The sequence below is a fragment of the Epargyreus clarus genome, unplaced genomic scaffold (assembly GCF_041222505.1).
Source record: "Epargyreus clarus isolate Ecla_fem2 unplaced genomic scaffold, WU_Ecla_fem_2.2 ptg000012l, whole genome shotgun sequence".
NCBI classification, from domain to species: Eukaryota; Metazoa; Arthropoda; class Insecta; order Lepidoptera; family Hesperiidae; genus Epargyreus; species Epargyreus clarus.
The window spans coordinates 167,310-184,662 of record NW_027332220.1 but is presented as its reverse complement, the minus strand read 5'-3'; the positions used below and the strand labels follow the sequence as shown (position 1 = coordinate 184,662).

General features: G+C 36.8%; 3 protein-coding genes across 3 annotated transcripts; 1 reads left to right on the top strand and 2 right to left on the bottom strand.

The window, feature by feature from the left end:
- Positions 1-8: 8 nt before the first annotated feature.
- SmD3 (small ribonucleoprotein particle protein SmD3) lies at positions 9-3,789 on the bottom strand. Its single transcript, XM_073077977.1, has 2 exons — positions 3,357-3,789; positions 9-1,293 (listed from the first exon to the last, which is right to left on the bottom strand). Exons 1-2 carry the CDS (start codon positions 3,664-3,666, stop codon positions 1,211-1,213), a joined length of 393 nt encoding a protein of 130 aa, XP_072934078.1. The 5' UTR covers positions 3,667-3,789; the 3' UTR covers positions 9-1,210.
- Positions 3,790-4,079: 290 nt separating this feature from the next.
- LOC140745998 (uncharacterized) lies at positions 4,080-9,349 on the top strand. Its single transcript, XM_073077975.1, has 7 exons — positions 4,080-4,378; positions 4,614-4,955; positions 5,952-6,119; positions 6,812-7,062; positions 7,457-7,558; positions 8,658-8,718; positions 9,117-9,349. Exons 1-7 carry the CDS (start codon positions 4,223-4,225, stop codon positions 9,228-9,230), a joined length of 1,194 nt encoding a protein of 397 aa, XP_072934076.1. The 5' UTR covers positions 4,080-4,222; the 3' UTR covers positions 9,231-9,349.
- Positions 9,350-11,358: 2,009 nt separating this feature from the next.
- On the bottom strand, positions 11,359-16,825 carry LOC140745997 (alpha-ketoglutarate-dependent dioxygenase alkB homolog 7, mitochondrial). The gene is made up of 5 exons (XM_073077974.1): positions 16,554-16,825; positions 16,200-16,387; positions 15,330-15,500; positions 14,762-14,886; positions 11,359-11,612 (listed from the first exon to the last, which is right to left on the bottom strand). Exons 1-5 carry the CDS (start codon positions 16,678-16,680, stop codon positions 11,471-11,473), a joined length of 753 nt encoding a protein of 250 aa, XP_072934075.1. The 5' UTR covers positions 16,681-16,825; the 3' UTR covers positions 11,359-11,470.
- Positions 16,826-17,353: the final 528 nt, after the last annotated feature.

Here is a 17,353-nt window from a genome sequence, read left to right as displayed (position 1 = left end):
ACAATATAGATGGTCTGTTATTTATTCAGTCCAGCTTAACACCATATCACATCTTAAAGTAAACTGCAAACATATATTACCTACATACTTAGTATTATCATTTGTCTTAGCTACATCAATCAATCATTAGACAATCAATGTTAACCTCTGAAATTTGGCCGATTTGTGTTTTCTTTGGATTTTCAATGGATACTCGTTGATAAAGTTATGATTGACATTGATTGAACCATTATTGATAGATCAATTGTTTACTATAAACCATTATGTACAATGGTATGTAAGTCCGCGCCAACCTGCTAGTCCGCTCTGAAGTTGTTGCGAGCAGATATAATCATACAATTTACTATTGCGACCCATTTCTATATTCAGAGCGAACTACCAGTTTGACGTGGACTATACAGTCGATGTCAATTGGTCTAATCTATTGTTGATCTATTCCATTGAATAATTGGTTTTGTAACCTAAGCTTAGAATGAATGTTTCAAGGATGACATTTTCAATAACATTGACCAATGATTGATTGTTTGGCTCTTACAACATATCACTCACACACAAAAACATTATACACATAGTTTTGATGTTGTGAGACTTTGCACTTTTATTGTCACATATTAAAAGAGCAGCGTGACATACTTACAGTAATCAAATCCAGTGAGATTACAAAAAAATATTTTACTTTGTTCTTCAAAATGTTTCATCAAAATAAGGCCCCACATTCATAAATTATATTAATGAATTACTTTTCGACATTAAGACATTTAGATGTAGTGATAGCCTAGTGGTTAAGAAACTCGGCCTCTCGATCGAGGGGCCCGAGGTTCAAATCCCAGGCACGCACCTCTGATTTTTCAAAGATGTTCATATTCGAAATTAATTATCACTTGCTAAACAGTGAAGGGAAACATCGTGAGGGAGCCAGCATACCTAAGAGTTATATAAAAAAATATCCAAAGTATGTGAAGTACGTACATACTTGGCCAGCGCGGTGGACTATGGCCGAATCCTTCTCATTATGAGAAGAGACCCAGCAGTGGGACAGTAATGGGTTGATGATGTTGATGAACTGCTTAGTGTATCCAGAAATCCAAACCCAAGTAAAACATCCAAATTTAAATTAAAAGTATAAACATTTTTTCATGTCCATCACTGGAATAAGTGTGATAACAACACTTGAGACTATGTAAGTCTTAATTTAGTCTACACTAGTGTGCTAGCGGCGCGAGGGTCCGGAGCCGCCCTGCCAGCCGCCCCGATGCCCGCCGCCGCGCCCGCTCGCCCGCCCCCTGCCCGCTGCTGTAATTCAACAAATTTAATAATTATTATTAATTTTATAATATAGGAGTAGTAGACAAACATACAGTCCACGTGATAGTAAATGGTTACTGCCTCTCATGGACATCTATAATCCATGAGAGGATTATAGATGTCCAATAGGATTAGATATTCCTATCTGAGGTTAGCCACTAAGGTGCCGCTACTCCTGTAGACTAAGCTGGAACGGCTCAGAAAAGTATATCTCCCTTACCACACCCTTCAAACTAGAACACAGGAATGCTTAACAATGCTGTTATTCGGTAAAAATTGGAGTGGTGTTGGTACTGCCAGAGTCAAACCACAAAGGGTTCTACCAGCATTTATATAAACCATGCAAATACAGTGCAGTGTTCATAACAACGATAATATGGAATCAATCTTATTTACAGTCGATTATAGATGTTTATGGATGGGAGAGACCAGGTACCACCAGGTAGACACATTTACAACTTTTAAAATGTTACGAGATTATTATAAAACGTTTATATATGCAGTGGCGGACTAAGGTTGTCGCAAGCCCCAGGCATAAAACTTAATTGAGGCCCCCCAGTGTAAATTGTTCGCCTGTGTTTTGACCTTTTTTTTTTTGCTGAATGATACACATTTCATAGATTGTTTGGTTCTGATGACCTTTTTTTAGTAATTGTATTTAGAGGCCCCCAGGATGGGTTGCCTGGGGGCCTCTAAACACAATTACTAAACTAATTAAGCCGCTAGAGCATACATGATGTAAGGCTATATGATGTTCAAAAAATGTAACGATTTGTTTATTAATTCAATTTCACTGTTACTAAATTGATTTCGAGACAGCTAACAATTTAACTAGAGCAGACGGCACGATTACGATTCTTACGGCGCCAAAATTTGAATGCGGATCCTTATAGATCTCGACGAGACAAGACGAAAAGTAAGAATAAAATTTTTTGATATCTCGCTTAGTTTTCGAGATATCGATATTTAAAAATCGAAAAATAAAAAAAAAATATTCTTTTAATGATGTATTTCGATAGATTTTTGGAAAAGAAAACGAAAACAAAGAATAATTTTTTTCGATATCTTGCTTAGTTTTCAAGATATTAATAAATACATTATTAAAAATGTTGGAATTTTATTGAAAAAATTTTTTGAAGATATATTTTATCCTTTATTATGATTATCACTATTATTATGATAATAATAATAATAATTAAAAAAAACCTAACCTAACCTAACCAATACCAACTCAAATTTCAATCACCTCTAACTTTGTTGTCCCTTGCCCGATTTCTAATTATTTTATACCATCGTACTCGTCTCAGCGATACCTTTTCGCACATACTACTTCCGTTTCTCTCCGTTTTCTAAATTTTTAAATATAATTTTCTCCGTTTTTCAAAAATCAATTTTTAATTTTTCTCATTTTCCTCCGCCGTTTCTTAACGAATTCTCTTCATTTTTCTTCTACCGTATTCTGCACGTCCTCCCCTATCCGGAGATACCAGTCGCACCCGTTTCCGCCGCGCCGTTCCTCGGCAATTTCACTTTTAAAACGCAAAAAATCGATTTCGATTTTCGAATAATTTTTGAGTATCGATATCTCGAAAACTAAGCGAGATATCAAAAAAATTTTTTCTTACTTTTCGTCTTGTCTCATCGAAATCTATACGGATCCGCATTCAAATCTTGGCGCCGTAAGAACCGTAATCCCCCCGAGCAGACGACTAGATATAATCAAATATATGTTAATAATTAAATACATGTACAAGATCACATAACACAAAGTAGAATATCATTGTTCCATATAAAATATAGCTGCCTTATCTTCAAAAACAAGCATATATTGCTGTCATATAAGTGTACATGATGTTGCTGTTATTATATATGAAAATTAATAGAAATGTAACATTCAATTACCCTGGTTTGAATTACTGAATGAATGGAATAAGTTTCAGTACTTATATAAAGCTAACAAAACAAGTAGTTTGTACTCAATTTTCTTGTTTATGTTCTATTGCAAGTCCAACTGTACATTTTAACACAATATCGTAGGTTACAATACTAACCCTGTGCTCGTAATATAGCACTTTTCCCGCGTCCTGCAGTCGGTTTATTCCCTGTTCGTTTAAACATTGGAGCATTCTTTAACATATCTGGTAATATTAGGAACCGTATTTTAGATCCTCTAATATAAACATTCTCTAGTTGTGCTACCCTGCCATCACGGTATGTGACCGTGACTTGCTGGAGTTGACAATTCATGTTATCTTCAGCTTCCATTAGCTTTCCTCGGTACACTTCGCCGGTGTTTGTTTCACAGGTCACTACATGGCCTTCTGCTTCGTGAAGTACTTTAATAGGAACACCAATAGACATTGTTTGAATTCAACTTAAACAATTTATCACAAAAGGGATCAAAATTAGTGATATTTTGCAGATTAAAACGGATAGAAGTCGATTTCTCCGAAAACACTACAAAACAAACAACATGGCGGCTAGCGGCGCGGAAACATAACAAAATTTAAAAATGACATTACGTAGTGAAAGTCTGTCGGTTGTGATATAAGCTGATAATAAAGTTATTCATCCAATAAACTATAAAATACAATAAAATTTTTCATTATCATAACACATTTATACCTAGATTGAAGTAATGAGCTATTGAAAAGATTTATTTAAGCGCAGTATTATTGATCTTCATTAAGCACTAATATACTTTTTCTAGGCTGAATGAAACTAAAAATTGCTGCAACTTAAAGCCAACAAGGGCATCATAAACGTCACCGATTTCGCTGTCAACAATCAATGTAAACGTCAAAGTCAAACTAAATTCCACAGAAATGTATTCGAAGTAGTCTTACGAAGTTTTCCCTCCTTAGCTTGCAAAACCAAATGATAAATTAGAATTTAGCTAGTTAACAAAGTTTGAACAATGTCGACAGCAGTGTTGAAGTTGGAGTCTGAGAGCGAGACGTGCGCGGTGTGCGGCGGCGGCGGCGAGCTGCTGACGCCGGAGGAGCACGACGCGGGCGCGCCGCCGCTGCAGGCGCCGCTCCGCTCCATGTTGCTGCATATCAATAATAACAAGGTGTAACTCTTTTGTAATGCGCTTTCTTATAATACAGATTCTATCAACTTTGCTGTAAATTATTTCTAGGCAAAGTCTGATTTGGCTTATTTTCTCTCTTTTATGAAATGTTCATACAATAATCAACATTCAACACAATCTGTAAATTATTCCATTTTGGTACACTTATCAGTTATGATCATTTGCAAAATATGTCACATTGAACAACTAAGCTCAATAATATTTAACCTTCCAGGTTATTCCAGATGGCCGCCTCTGCACAAGTTGTATTAGACGCGCTATAGAGGCCTATGAATTCAGTACCACCCTTGGAGCTAAGGGCACACCGCCCCTAAGTGAGAAGATCCGAGCCTTAAGGCAAAAACTACATGAATTGACACAAAAAATTGATGTGTTCATTGTTGTGGGAGGTCCTGGGATGAACTCAGGAGGGTCGTACAGTGAGGATGACATCATCATGGTGGAGAGGGATGCCCTCGCGATGGCTGCTGCTGCTGATGATGAAGATCTGGAGAAGGCGAGGAATGCGTGTGGAGACACCGTGTACCAGTGCACTGTCTGTCCCCTGACTTTCCATGTGAGATTTTACATTTAAAAAATACATAAAACGATACTAAATTCCTGATGGTTGTCTATAATGTTTTGATCTAATCAATTCTATTTTTTCAGAAGGGTTGAATATGATCTACTTTTTATTAGTTAGTTGTGTAATGTCTTATTCTATTTTTCTATTTAAAATTATTATTATTGTATGTAATATTGAACTAGCAAATGAGCATGCAATCCACTGGACTGGTATGTGATCACTGCTACCCATGAACAACTGTAAATATTTTTATATAGAACAGGGGTTTTATTAAACTTGCAGCTGATAATAGATGTGTTACTACTTTGGAAGAAACCTACATGCTTGAGCTCTTTGAAAAAATATCAAAGGTGTTTGAGGTCTAGCAATTTGCACTGGGTCAGTGTAGTGGACTGTGGTCTAAAGTGGCCACTTCATGGAAGGTAACTTGTGCCCAGCAGTGTGATAGTATGGGTTAGTGACAACGACACCTAAGAATAAAAACACATTTATGTTATGGTGTCATAGTTTTCCATGGCTGGCATGGTCTGTGTGATGAATTTCTCGAACTGTGCTTAGGAAATTCCACAACGAGCCGAAGAAACCTATGGCGCTGTGACGTGATTATTTACCAGCATGGATTAAAACATGTTTGTTCAAAATATGATTGGTGCTATGGGTTAGAGTGAGCGGAGATGCCTGCCTGTTGCTGCCATGAGCATGAGAGAAGCGGAAGCTTGACAGATTGGCATCATTACGCGTTACGTAACGAAATGCTTTGCCCTCTCAAAAGAAAAGATCACTTTTTTTTTATAGTTTAACCTAACGATTAGGCAGACGTTACTACCTGATGGAAAGTAGTCAACGCCGCCTATGGACATTTGCAACACCAGAGGAGTCGCCAATGCATCGCTTTGTATGAGAGCTCTTTTTCACCTTTTTTAAGAGCTCACTTCTAAAAACTAGTCAATTCGTCCTGTATGTATGTATAAATGCAATGTTGTGCAGCGTGCGAGCGAGTACCGCGCGCACCAGAGCGCGCACCCGGCGGGCGCGCGGCACTCGTGCTGGACGTGCGGCGCGCAGTTCGCCGCGCGCGCCGCGCTGCGCGACCACGCGCGCCAGCACGACCTGCCCGCCGACCTCACCTGCCATCTCTGCAACACTGTGTTCCAGGTACGAAATATACATGTTTGTTTATTCAGTAACTTGTTTCTGAATTCAGTAATTTGTTTATTCAGAGTATGTTGTTTACTGTTTTCCCTGTTAAATATTCAAAATTCTACATAAATAAGGCACTAACGATGTATAAAACATCTGACGCTTTTAGTTAGTTTAAATTTAGTTGTACATTAATTTCTGTCAATCATTTTATTTTTATATTAGGAAGTATCTTTACTTTTTAATATGATTTACTATAAAAGTGTAATTAGCATTTTTAAATTTTTAACTTCAAATTAGTAAGTTATTGATTTATGTATGTCAGAGGGAAAATCGTTAATTTTAATCAGGACAATTGAAAAAAAATTAAAATTGTGTATTGTCATCAGTTTTTGATAATTTTTCAAAATGTTGAATTAATAATTATTGAATTAATTTGACCATTTAAAGTGGATAAAAATCGATTTCAAAGATTGTGTTACATACTCACCTCCATACATACAGGATAAAGTACATAATAAAACGCAGTTAGATTTTTTCTGGCTCCTTAAAGATATAGCCCATGTAGTCCATATTACGCGCATAGAAGACAAATTCAACGACATCTACATCTCTGCCGCCGAAAATCATTTTTCTTTCCTCCTTTTGCTTCACCCACCCTCATTATCCCATCCTATGGTTACGTTACATAATACATTTGCATTCAGAACGCGTCGGAGCTCCGCGCGCACACGGCGTCGAGCGGCGCGTGCGGCTCGTCGTGCCCCGCGTGCGGCGCGGCGTGCGGCGGCCGCGCGGCGCTCGCCCGGCACGTGGCCGCCGCGCACGCGCTGCTCTGCCCCGTCTGCTTCGTGCGCATGCCGTCCCGCGCGCACCTCGCGGCGCACGCGCTAGCGCATAGACAGGCGGACCGCTTTGTATGTGGGTACGATGCGTGCATCCTGCGGTTCGCTAACAGGTCAGTGTTTTTATTTTTAAATATAAAATTAACATACAGTCTACCTGGTAATAAGTAGCTATTACCACCCATGGAAGGCTGTAATCAATCCCAGATAACATTAAATTCCCATCTGAGATTGGCCACAACTATGGATTGGGTTGGAATAAGTTGGAAAATCTCAGATGGAAAAGCTTAGCGCACTTAGCTGCTCATGCGCTAGCACACAGGCAGACGGACCGAATTTCACCAAATTTTATATCCATATTCAGTAGGTCTAAGAATCAGCTACTATCTATTTTTCATACCCCTAAGCGATAAGGGTTGTTCACCATTTTTTTTATTTATATGGCAAGACAACGTTTGCCGGGTCAACTAGTACATTATAAAATAACAATGAGTGTCTGTTACGCAGGAGCGACCTGATGTCGCACATCCGCAAGCTGCACAGCGGCGAGGCGGCGCCGCGCGAGGAGCCGCCGCCCTCCGCCGTGCCCTGTCCGCACTGCACCCGCACGTATGTATCAAACCGTACACATCTTAATTACAGACCCCCCCCCCTTCTTTCCCTCTTTTAAGCAATTTAACTTCAATACTAGAGTCTGCACCAAACTTCTAGTCCGCGCTGAATTTAGAAACGAGTCGCGTCGCAACAGCAAATTGTAGATATTAGCGGGATGAAGTCAGCGCGGGACAACTACCCCCCCCCATTCCTTCCCCTCGCACCCTCCGCTGCCCGTTCTCCCCGCGAGTACATAACTGTGACCTTACATAACCTTATATTACGAAGTACATGTCTACACTACTCTCCACATTAACTGCTTAGCTTATACAGATGTCAACAATCTCTATGCTACCACACCGTACTGCACGCGCACGTGTGTACTACACCTCTACATGTCCACACTACTCTCCATCTAGACAGCATAACTTATACAAACGTCACCATTTTATACACTACCTACCTTACATTATCTCATACTCATACTTAGAACCATTTTCTTATCACATAAGATTCCACATAAATGCCAGAATCCTGCAGTCATACTCATCTGACATGCATATGACTTAAGTGATAAAAAAGTGTGTATGAAAGAATAAAATGCTAAAGCCACACATGCAGACAGAACAGCACATGGGCATGAAAACGTGTAGTGAAAAAAAAGCTCATACATAACTTAATGTTTTTGAAAGTAGCACCATTTTGGAAGATGTTTGTTGTAAGTTGTTTTGAAGGTGGTAGAACCCTTTGTGGTTCGACTCCGGCGGCACCACCGCCACACCTATTTCAACCTAATAACAGCAGTGTTAAGCGCTGCTGTGTTCCGGTTTGAAGGGTGTGGTAAGGGAGACAGACTTTTCCGAGGCGTTCCAGCTTAGTCCTCAGGGCTAGCGGCGCATCTGTGGCCGACCTCAGGTAGGAATATCTAATCCTATCTGGGGTTGATTACAGATGTCCATGGGCGGCAGTAGCCACTTACCATCAGGTGGACTGCATGCTCGTCTGCTACTCTTATATTATAAAAAAAAAAAAAAAAAGTGTCAGTAAGATATTTGCTAAAACTATGAATGATATTATAATTAAAATTAATTCAATTTTAATATTATAATTACAGGTTCGGCTCAGTGGCTGCAATGAAGCGACATGTTCGTGTGCATCGCAGAGACAGACAGCCGGTAAGATTTCATGATTTTGATTAATTATAATATTCCAAAATGCTTCCTATGTATAGTCTTAACATAGTGCAAAGGTTTAGTATGTAACAATAGATTGTGTAAAATTGCTAAATGTTTACGGGGAACTGCATTCGCTACAATAAATACCAGATTATTGATTTGATGAAATCTTTGTAAAAAAGCGTATTATAAAATATATAAAACAAGAAACTACTTAATTGCAACAACTCCACATGTTCGTTAAATTCATATTGTACAACTTTTCAAAACATCTGTATTATGGAGTTTCATTCGCTTCTTTTTCTGTATAACGAAACGTCTTGTTAAGTGGCAGTAGATTAATATCATTATGTTAAGGATCTACTTAAAATAAAATATGAATATATATTGTGCTTCAGTCGCAGGACGTGGCGGAGTGGCGCATGGAGCTGGAGGCGCTGGCGGGCGGCGAGGCGGGAGACGTGGAGTACCTCGAGCTCGAGGCGCTCGACGACCTCGACGACCGCGCGTGACGCACTGTACACACTGGGACCACGCTCTAGGCTTATATGCAGGGTGAACGCTAAAACTGGCATCAAAATAGCTGGGCGCGGTGTGCGACTGGTGTTTAGTGTTTTTTTTTAACCTACGTTTCGCTGCAACGTTACCTGATGTTAAGTGATATGCAGCCTTGGGTAAAACACGCTTGCCTAGAAGTAGCCTATTCACCCTTGACTTGAACGATCCCAGGTCGTATGTATCAGGAAACAACGAAGGCGGGAGTGTGTTCCATTCTTTGGCGGTTCGCAGCAGGAATGAGTTGCTGAAACGCTTAGTCCGCACGAGAGGAATATCAAGCAAATATTGATGGTGTCGCGGTTCGACACATGTTCGTATGGTTAACACGCCCGACGGACGATGATTTTGTCGCTAGAAAAGGCTTTTGCAGGTCATGACGACGAAAATATAATGTCGCTTAAATCGACCTTCATAACGACTTTTGGAATATAAAACATTTTTATCGTAACATTTCTGGTTTGGCCGACATTTTTCTCGCTATCAAATTATGGAATTATAGAATTTGACAGCGAAAAATTGATTCTACTAACATCAGTATGGACTAATGCTAGTAGAATCAATTTTAGTGTGTATTGATGATGAACTTAACAATTCAGATTGCTGAATGTATGAAGGCACACCGGCTCCGTACACCCGCGCCAATTTTAGCGGACACCTTGATATAAAATATTTTTGACTGATATTGTATGTAAAAAATGGTGATTGGTACGTCATGTTTGCTGTAAACCACAAACAGAATGTTATTATATATATATTAAATATTGTATGTTTGCCAAAAGTATATTATAAACATAAAAGAGGAAACTGACCAATTCTCAAACCAATTGGTTTCTGATTTAAGCCAAAATAAATGGTTCATGATACAAAGAATATTACAAACCTCACTGAACAGTGTTTGTTAAAAAACATAACGAATGTTATTGGATGCCAAAATTATTACAATACTTACAAAAACTTGATGAAAGTGTGTGGTTGTGATTGTCGAGCGAAATGCAGAGAAAATGAACTTTATTAGAATATTTAAACACAAACATTATTTTAAAAGTCAGTCAGTCTAGCACTCACATTACACAGTAAAAATAAAGTATTTTAAAAATGTATGCTTCCTCTTTACTTCAGCTAAATTCTAAAATGTGCTTGTACCCAAGAGTAACATAGTATGTTATAATTATAAATAATAATATTATAGAGACAATGTGACCATAGAAATCACAGAATTGTTAATTCATGTATAAAGCCTCGTATTCGTCGTACTATTTATAAACAAATGTTGCCTAATGAATACAAGGCTTAAATCGCCTACTACAAAAAAAAACATTTGTTTTACATATGGTAAAGTTCTATTTTTATAATAAGTTGGATAAACTTAAATGAAATAAATAAGATATAAATAAAATAATTTTTGTATCATTTATTTTATAATGTGTTTCCAAGTTTTTTTATAAATAAAATGGATAATAATAAAACAAAACATTTTTTTCAACAATGTATTAAAATTCATAAAATAGTAAAAATTACTATAACATCCAACATTTGAATTACTTCCAATTACATATTTGTAGTTTATTTATTAAATTAGACTAGAAGTAAATTCATTATAGGAAAAATAAAATAAAGGAACAGGACCATAAGGTTCTACATAAAGTGATTAATATTGGAAATGGTAAATAAATGTGCCGAAATTGCAATTCGCGATCTTACTAAACTTGTGCTTGGTCTCCAAAGCAAAGTAATATCGTTAGAAAAGACTGCTTCCAATCAAACATAAATCTGATGATACTTTGGTTTACCAGTATTTATCAATGGTTGCTGTTGACAGCTGATATTCATCGGAACTTAGTTTTATTTGATACTTTATGAAAAAGAAATGGATATAAGTTTAAAACTCAATACCAACTATATACATAAATACTTCAGACTTTTATAACACTACCTTTTAAAGGTCTTTAATATTTAAAATCCTAATGTAATAAATAAGACAGGGTGGTAAAGTCCGCGCCAAACTTTTAGTCCGCTCTTAAGTTGTTACATATACTCTATAACTTAATAAGGGCACACTAACTGCGCGATGTCCCAGGTTCCAGGAGGGTCCCGTCCCGCGCTTTCTTCGTCCCGCTAATATCTACAATTTGCTATTGTGACGCGTTTCTATATTCGGAGCGGACAAGCAGTTTGGCGCGGACTATACCAAGGGTTACATCTCGTTGTCTTCGATCTTCTTGGGTTGTTCCCGGCATATAATGGCGATCCTGCGGCGGCGCGGCTGCTTCTCGCCGCGCCACACACTGTCCTCGCCGCCGAGCACCTCGTGTGTGAACTCGTATCTTGCGACACCGCTACAAATATATTCAATTTTATATACTGGAAGTAGTATAGGAACTTCTTTCTTTGTTATTTTGTTTTATAAACGTGCATTAAGCTTGTAGTTAATGGTTTTTGTTCTCTACTATGGTATGGATCTCTATAACCAACCCTAAGTAGGTCTGCAGTAATGCATGTATAAACAACCTTAGGAAAGGTTCTTTATACATGCATTCTTGGCAATGCAAATTATGTTGTAGCATCACATATTATTATCTGTCTTACACACTTCAAAACAGGACACAATACTGTAAGTGTGAAGGTGCTGTTAATGCAACCAAGCAACTAAATAATTAATTAAAATATTTAAAAAATGTAAATAATCCAATTTACTGCCTTAATAATCAAATACAGAATACATGTGGTTTGGTCATCCATTTATACTATAAATAGATTTATATATAGATATAAAAAAAACAATGTGAGCCGTCACGGGACGCCTGGCAGATGTGAAACATCGACATTATTTTGTAAAAGTAATATGCAGAAAAGAACATATTGTGATAGGAACCAAATATGTCATAATGATAAAATCGCACAGTCGATTGCGCATGGCGACGCGTCGCCACACCGTACACACTACTGCCACAGTATAAGGATATACAGTAATTTAACTCGGCCCTGTCCTTGAATTAGATACCTACGGTTGCGCTGGGCACGGTAACGCGTTAGGGCTGCCTGCCTACAGTTTTTTAATTACATCTGCATACTTGACTTTCTTTTTAATTTTTTGATGGTAAATGTTGTATTTTTTTATTTATACAAATGAATGCTATAGTTAATTATATAGAAAGTGTTGAATGAAAATGCATGTTATGTTTTTTAATATGTATATATTACGTAATAAAAACTATTCTTATAATTGGGTACTTGACAGTTACAACAATAAAATATGAAATATGTTCGACATGATAGCTTATAAATTAACATAAATTATGCAAAATTTAGTTTAAATATTTAATACAATATTTAATAATAATTTTAATTAGAGATGCGCCGAATAGTGGTTTCACCGAATAACCGAATACCGAATATTATTCGGTTTAACTTTCACCGAACTGGATATTCGGCCGAATGATTCGGTTTACCAATTCATTGTTTTGCCGCGTAAACAGGTTCTAATATTTCTTTTATAGTGTCCATTATTGTCAATTTGCCAGTTACCTGTGTTCATTAAAACTTTGATTTAAGTTGTAAAAAGAAATACTGATTTGAGGTTTAAAATAAATGTTAACTATACTAACTTTAGAATCTATACAAATAATTAAAATTTAAGTGTCTGTTTGTAATGTCAAAATAACAACATTTTACTAAGACCATATAACATAAAAGGAAAATATAAAATATACGGTACATACGGTACTTATAACGAAAAAAATATTATTTCAAATTTGGTTTGTTCCGGCTAATCTTTAAAATGGCTGTACTGATTTTGATGGGACTTTCACTGGCAATTAGCTGATGTTATAGACAGTAACATAGGCTACATTAATTTTGGAAAAAGAATTAGGGATAAGCGCAAAAAAGTTAAATCCCATGAAAACTTCAGAGTATTTACACTTTTAACGCGGGTGAAACCGCGGGGCATAGCTCGTAAGTAATAAATATGTTCTTTTAAGGTTTCAAAATAAATGTTGATTTGAAGTTTAATTGCTTTATGTTATTAAATTATCATAGGATTTCTTTGACTTAAAATATAACATAAATCTTACATAAGAAGTTTTGTGTTTTAGTTATGTACCGTGTCGTGTATACACGAAAGTAGACATACCTACTCGAACCGAATATATTCGGCACCAAAACCGAATAATTCGGCCGAATACAAATACCAAAAAAGATGCCGAAAACCGAATACCAAACGAATATTCGGCGCATCTCTAATTATAATCTATACTCCGATTCATAATTGGGTGTCCAAAATGTAAACAAAGGTGTTGACCTATCAAGAAAATACCTTTCAAATGGTAGTTTCTTATTTTTGACGATCTTAAAATAATACAACAATAATAAAATATTGATCTAAATAAATTAAGATCAATTCTCATTTTCTAATATTTATATTACCTCATTCAGAATAGTCCCTCGGCGGCATATCGCGCGAACAAACGGGTGCCGAAAGGCCGCTAAGCCACGCCCTCAGCCTTTGTTGCGCCGCGCGACGACGAATAAATACGACGCGTGCGTTGTGCAAGCAAGCCCTTCGTTTATCAACAGTTTCGAGTTTTATTTTGCGCGGGAATAATAAAAGTTATAAATTGGTCGAAGAAATAGTTTTATTCTATTAATTCAGAAGAGGGATAACCTCAAATAACAAGCTCTGACACCTGTCTACTGAACCAAAATTACAACAATCATACGTATTTTTTTTAAATATCAAATTGTATTAATTAAAAACTAATCTAATTTAGTAGTAGTAGTACCTAGTAGATTAAGTATCTAGTATTAACATAAAAATCATTGTAATTGTCTTACCTTTCGGAGTTTCCAGGCAGTTTAAAAAATGTTATATCTGGATGTGTTATTGACAAATTGAAGCAACCAAAAACAACACAATATAATCTATAACTTTTCTTCGCCATATTATTCTTGAAACAACAAAATATCTTACAAAACCGTCACATCACCCGCTCGTCACCGTGGCACATTCACGAATGTTCGTGTACCGAGTTAGTACCGGCCCGAGGCGAGTAGGCGTGGCTTGCGTTTCGTGCGTTTGTATGAAGATAAAATACTGTATATATCCTTATACTGTGCTACTGCATATAGACTGTATATATATACCATCGTATAGCGTGGCCACGGCATGCGTCGCCACGCCAGAAAACGGTTTTACGTGCGGCTATAGATGTTTCACATCAATATAAATTTTATAGCAATCCAGCTTAGTGTTTTCTTTTTATATAATACGCAAGTAGTAGATGAGCATGCAGTCCACCTGATGGTAAGTGGAGCGCTGCTCATAGACATCTGTAATCGACCCCAGATAGGATTAGATATTACTACCTGAGGTTGGCCCACATGCCTGAGGACTCCTCAGATAAATATGTCTACCCACACCCTTCAACCAGAACACAGCAGCGCTTAACACTGCTGTTATTAGGCAGAAATAGGTAATTACAGTTACCTCATGATGTAGAGGCACCGTCTCTCCAGCAGGGCGTCCAGCACTAGGTTAGGATGCTTCTCGTGCGTCAGTCTCATCACAGCACTAGATAGCAGGCACAGTCCTGCTATCACGTCGCCACAAAACTACATACAGGTAAAGTAGTTTTCAAATCTAGTTACGTAAGGAAGAAAGTGTACCCAAACATAAGTACAGAAACTTCTTAGTTTTAACACTTATTTCATTAAACAAATACAACGTCAAATAATTAATAGATAATTAAATAACCAACTTCAGTATCTAATTAAAAATATAGGTAATGTCACAAGATATGAATTTACAATATAAGTGAAATAGAGTTTATGAAATATGAAAAAAGACAGAGAGCCCTAATATTTACATGATAGTCTCTTGAATTAGTTAATAGTATTAAATTAGTTACTCTTTATCGAGAAAATCTGTCTATGACTACACTACTCATTTTAATATTTCGTACGTACCAAATAATTATTTTACACGTATCAATTGATATGTAGAAAGCATGACTAAAGCCTACTCTACCAATTAGTTCCTCCAAGGACCCACTCACCCGTACAGCATCCACATGTGGCTTGATGTGCCCAGCGGCGGCGAGGTCCAGCACGTGGGCGTGGGGTAACAGCGTGGCGCCCTGCGGGAACACTGCCCTAATACGCGTTAACACCGCCTCGTTGTCCGCGCGCCACGTACTACGCTCTGTTTCGCGGTAACCTTCTATCGCCTGCAACCATAAATCAATTGAGCTTACAGGCGTCTTATTATATTTCAGTGACTGAGCTGTAACACACTTGCCTGAGTCTGTCTGTCTTTGTCCCTCTAGTATCTACAATTTGCTATTGAGATGCGACTCGTTTCTATATTAGTAACTTAATAAGGACACACTAACTGCGCGATATCCCCGCGGACGAGAGCGAGCAGAGGGCGGTGCCGGGACCGGGATGGTCCCGGGCTGTCTTCGTCCCGCTAATATCTACAATTTGCTATTTCGACGCGACTCGTTTCTATGTTCGGAGCAGACTAGCAGTTTGGCATGGACTCTACCTAATAGTAATTAAATGAATTACAGAAATCCCTATCGCTCATAATTATACATATTATGAGACACTTGAACTCATCTTTTAAGAGTTGCTGTGACAAATCTACTCATTATTTATCTCTACTACAAATGTTTTAACTAAACTTGAATAACTTTAGAACCATGTAGTACATTATTAACATTAAAAAAGATTTGTGACAACAAACTAGTTTTTATAAATATAGTTTCAACTCAAAGTGTCCCCCTAAATAAAAAACAAAAACTGTTTAAAACATTTACATATTTTAGACATAAAAATTGTTATTAACTATTCGAAAATTTGAAAGACTGTGCATTTTTTCTGGTGTAATCTGATAACCAAAAATGTATCTTAAGATAACTTACATTATCCCAATGATCAAACTCATATCTCATCCTCTTGAGCTGGGGTTCCACCTCAGCCAGCAGCGAGGCTTCCTCTGCCTCCGAAACAAAGTCAGGCAGGATCCTCATGTTCCGCAGTACCTCAGCTCTCAGCTCTGGTTCTTCATAGACTTTCCATGATGGGTGTATGTCCACATAGTCAGGATCACCTAATAAAATCGATATTTGTTTTTTAATAGCAGAATTTCAAGTAAATGAAGTTGAGTCCCCATAAATTCACTACATTCATGAGACGTATTGAGTTAAAAAATAAGAAGCAGTAATCAATTTATTACTTTGAAAACTTTGTTACTGTAAAATACAAGTTATGCATACCTGTTAATTTATTAAAGTCGAATTTTGATTTCACCTCGTCAGAACTAATGGTTATCGTCCTCGTTAACTGATAAAGTGCCGTTTTTATTTTACATTTTTTCAATACACTAAAGGTTGGTATACGCATTTTGTATTAAAATACAATTCTTGCTATATATGCGGTCAATAGATGCGTAGTATCATTTAATATTTTTATTTTGTTTTGTAACAAAGTTTAAATTTAGAAAATAACCTATTTGACAAGTCACAAGATAGTTATAGCTGTCAAATTAAAAGAAAACAGAATCAGCTGTCCTGCGTTCAGTGTCTTCGCCTTCGTACAACATTATATCAATGTTATAAAATTATTCAAATACACAATACCAAAGTATCGAAATATTGTTGTTTTTATACGATGTTTAAATGCGTAATATCAATTTACTATTAGAATATGTTTCTAAAAGATATTCAAATAAAGTGATGATTGGATCGATCGATTATTTGATTTTATTGACATTGGTCATTGACAGTATTTAGTAGTGTTGCAGAAAATTTACTTAACTTATCGATATATATATATATATATTGCGTAATATAATATATTATTATCAAATTTATTTCCATAAGGTATTTTATTTTATGAAGGTCACACGTGTAGAACTTTATTCTTATTTTATTATGTATTAAGCTAGGACACATTAAATGCCGAAGAAATAAATAATAAACATACGAAATTATTGACAACTGGTTTTAGAATAGAGGTGCGCATTATATATCACTGAAGTGAAAAGAGAGAGATATATCTTTTCAACTCAGTGATA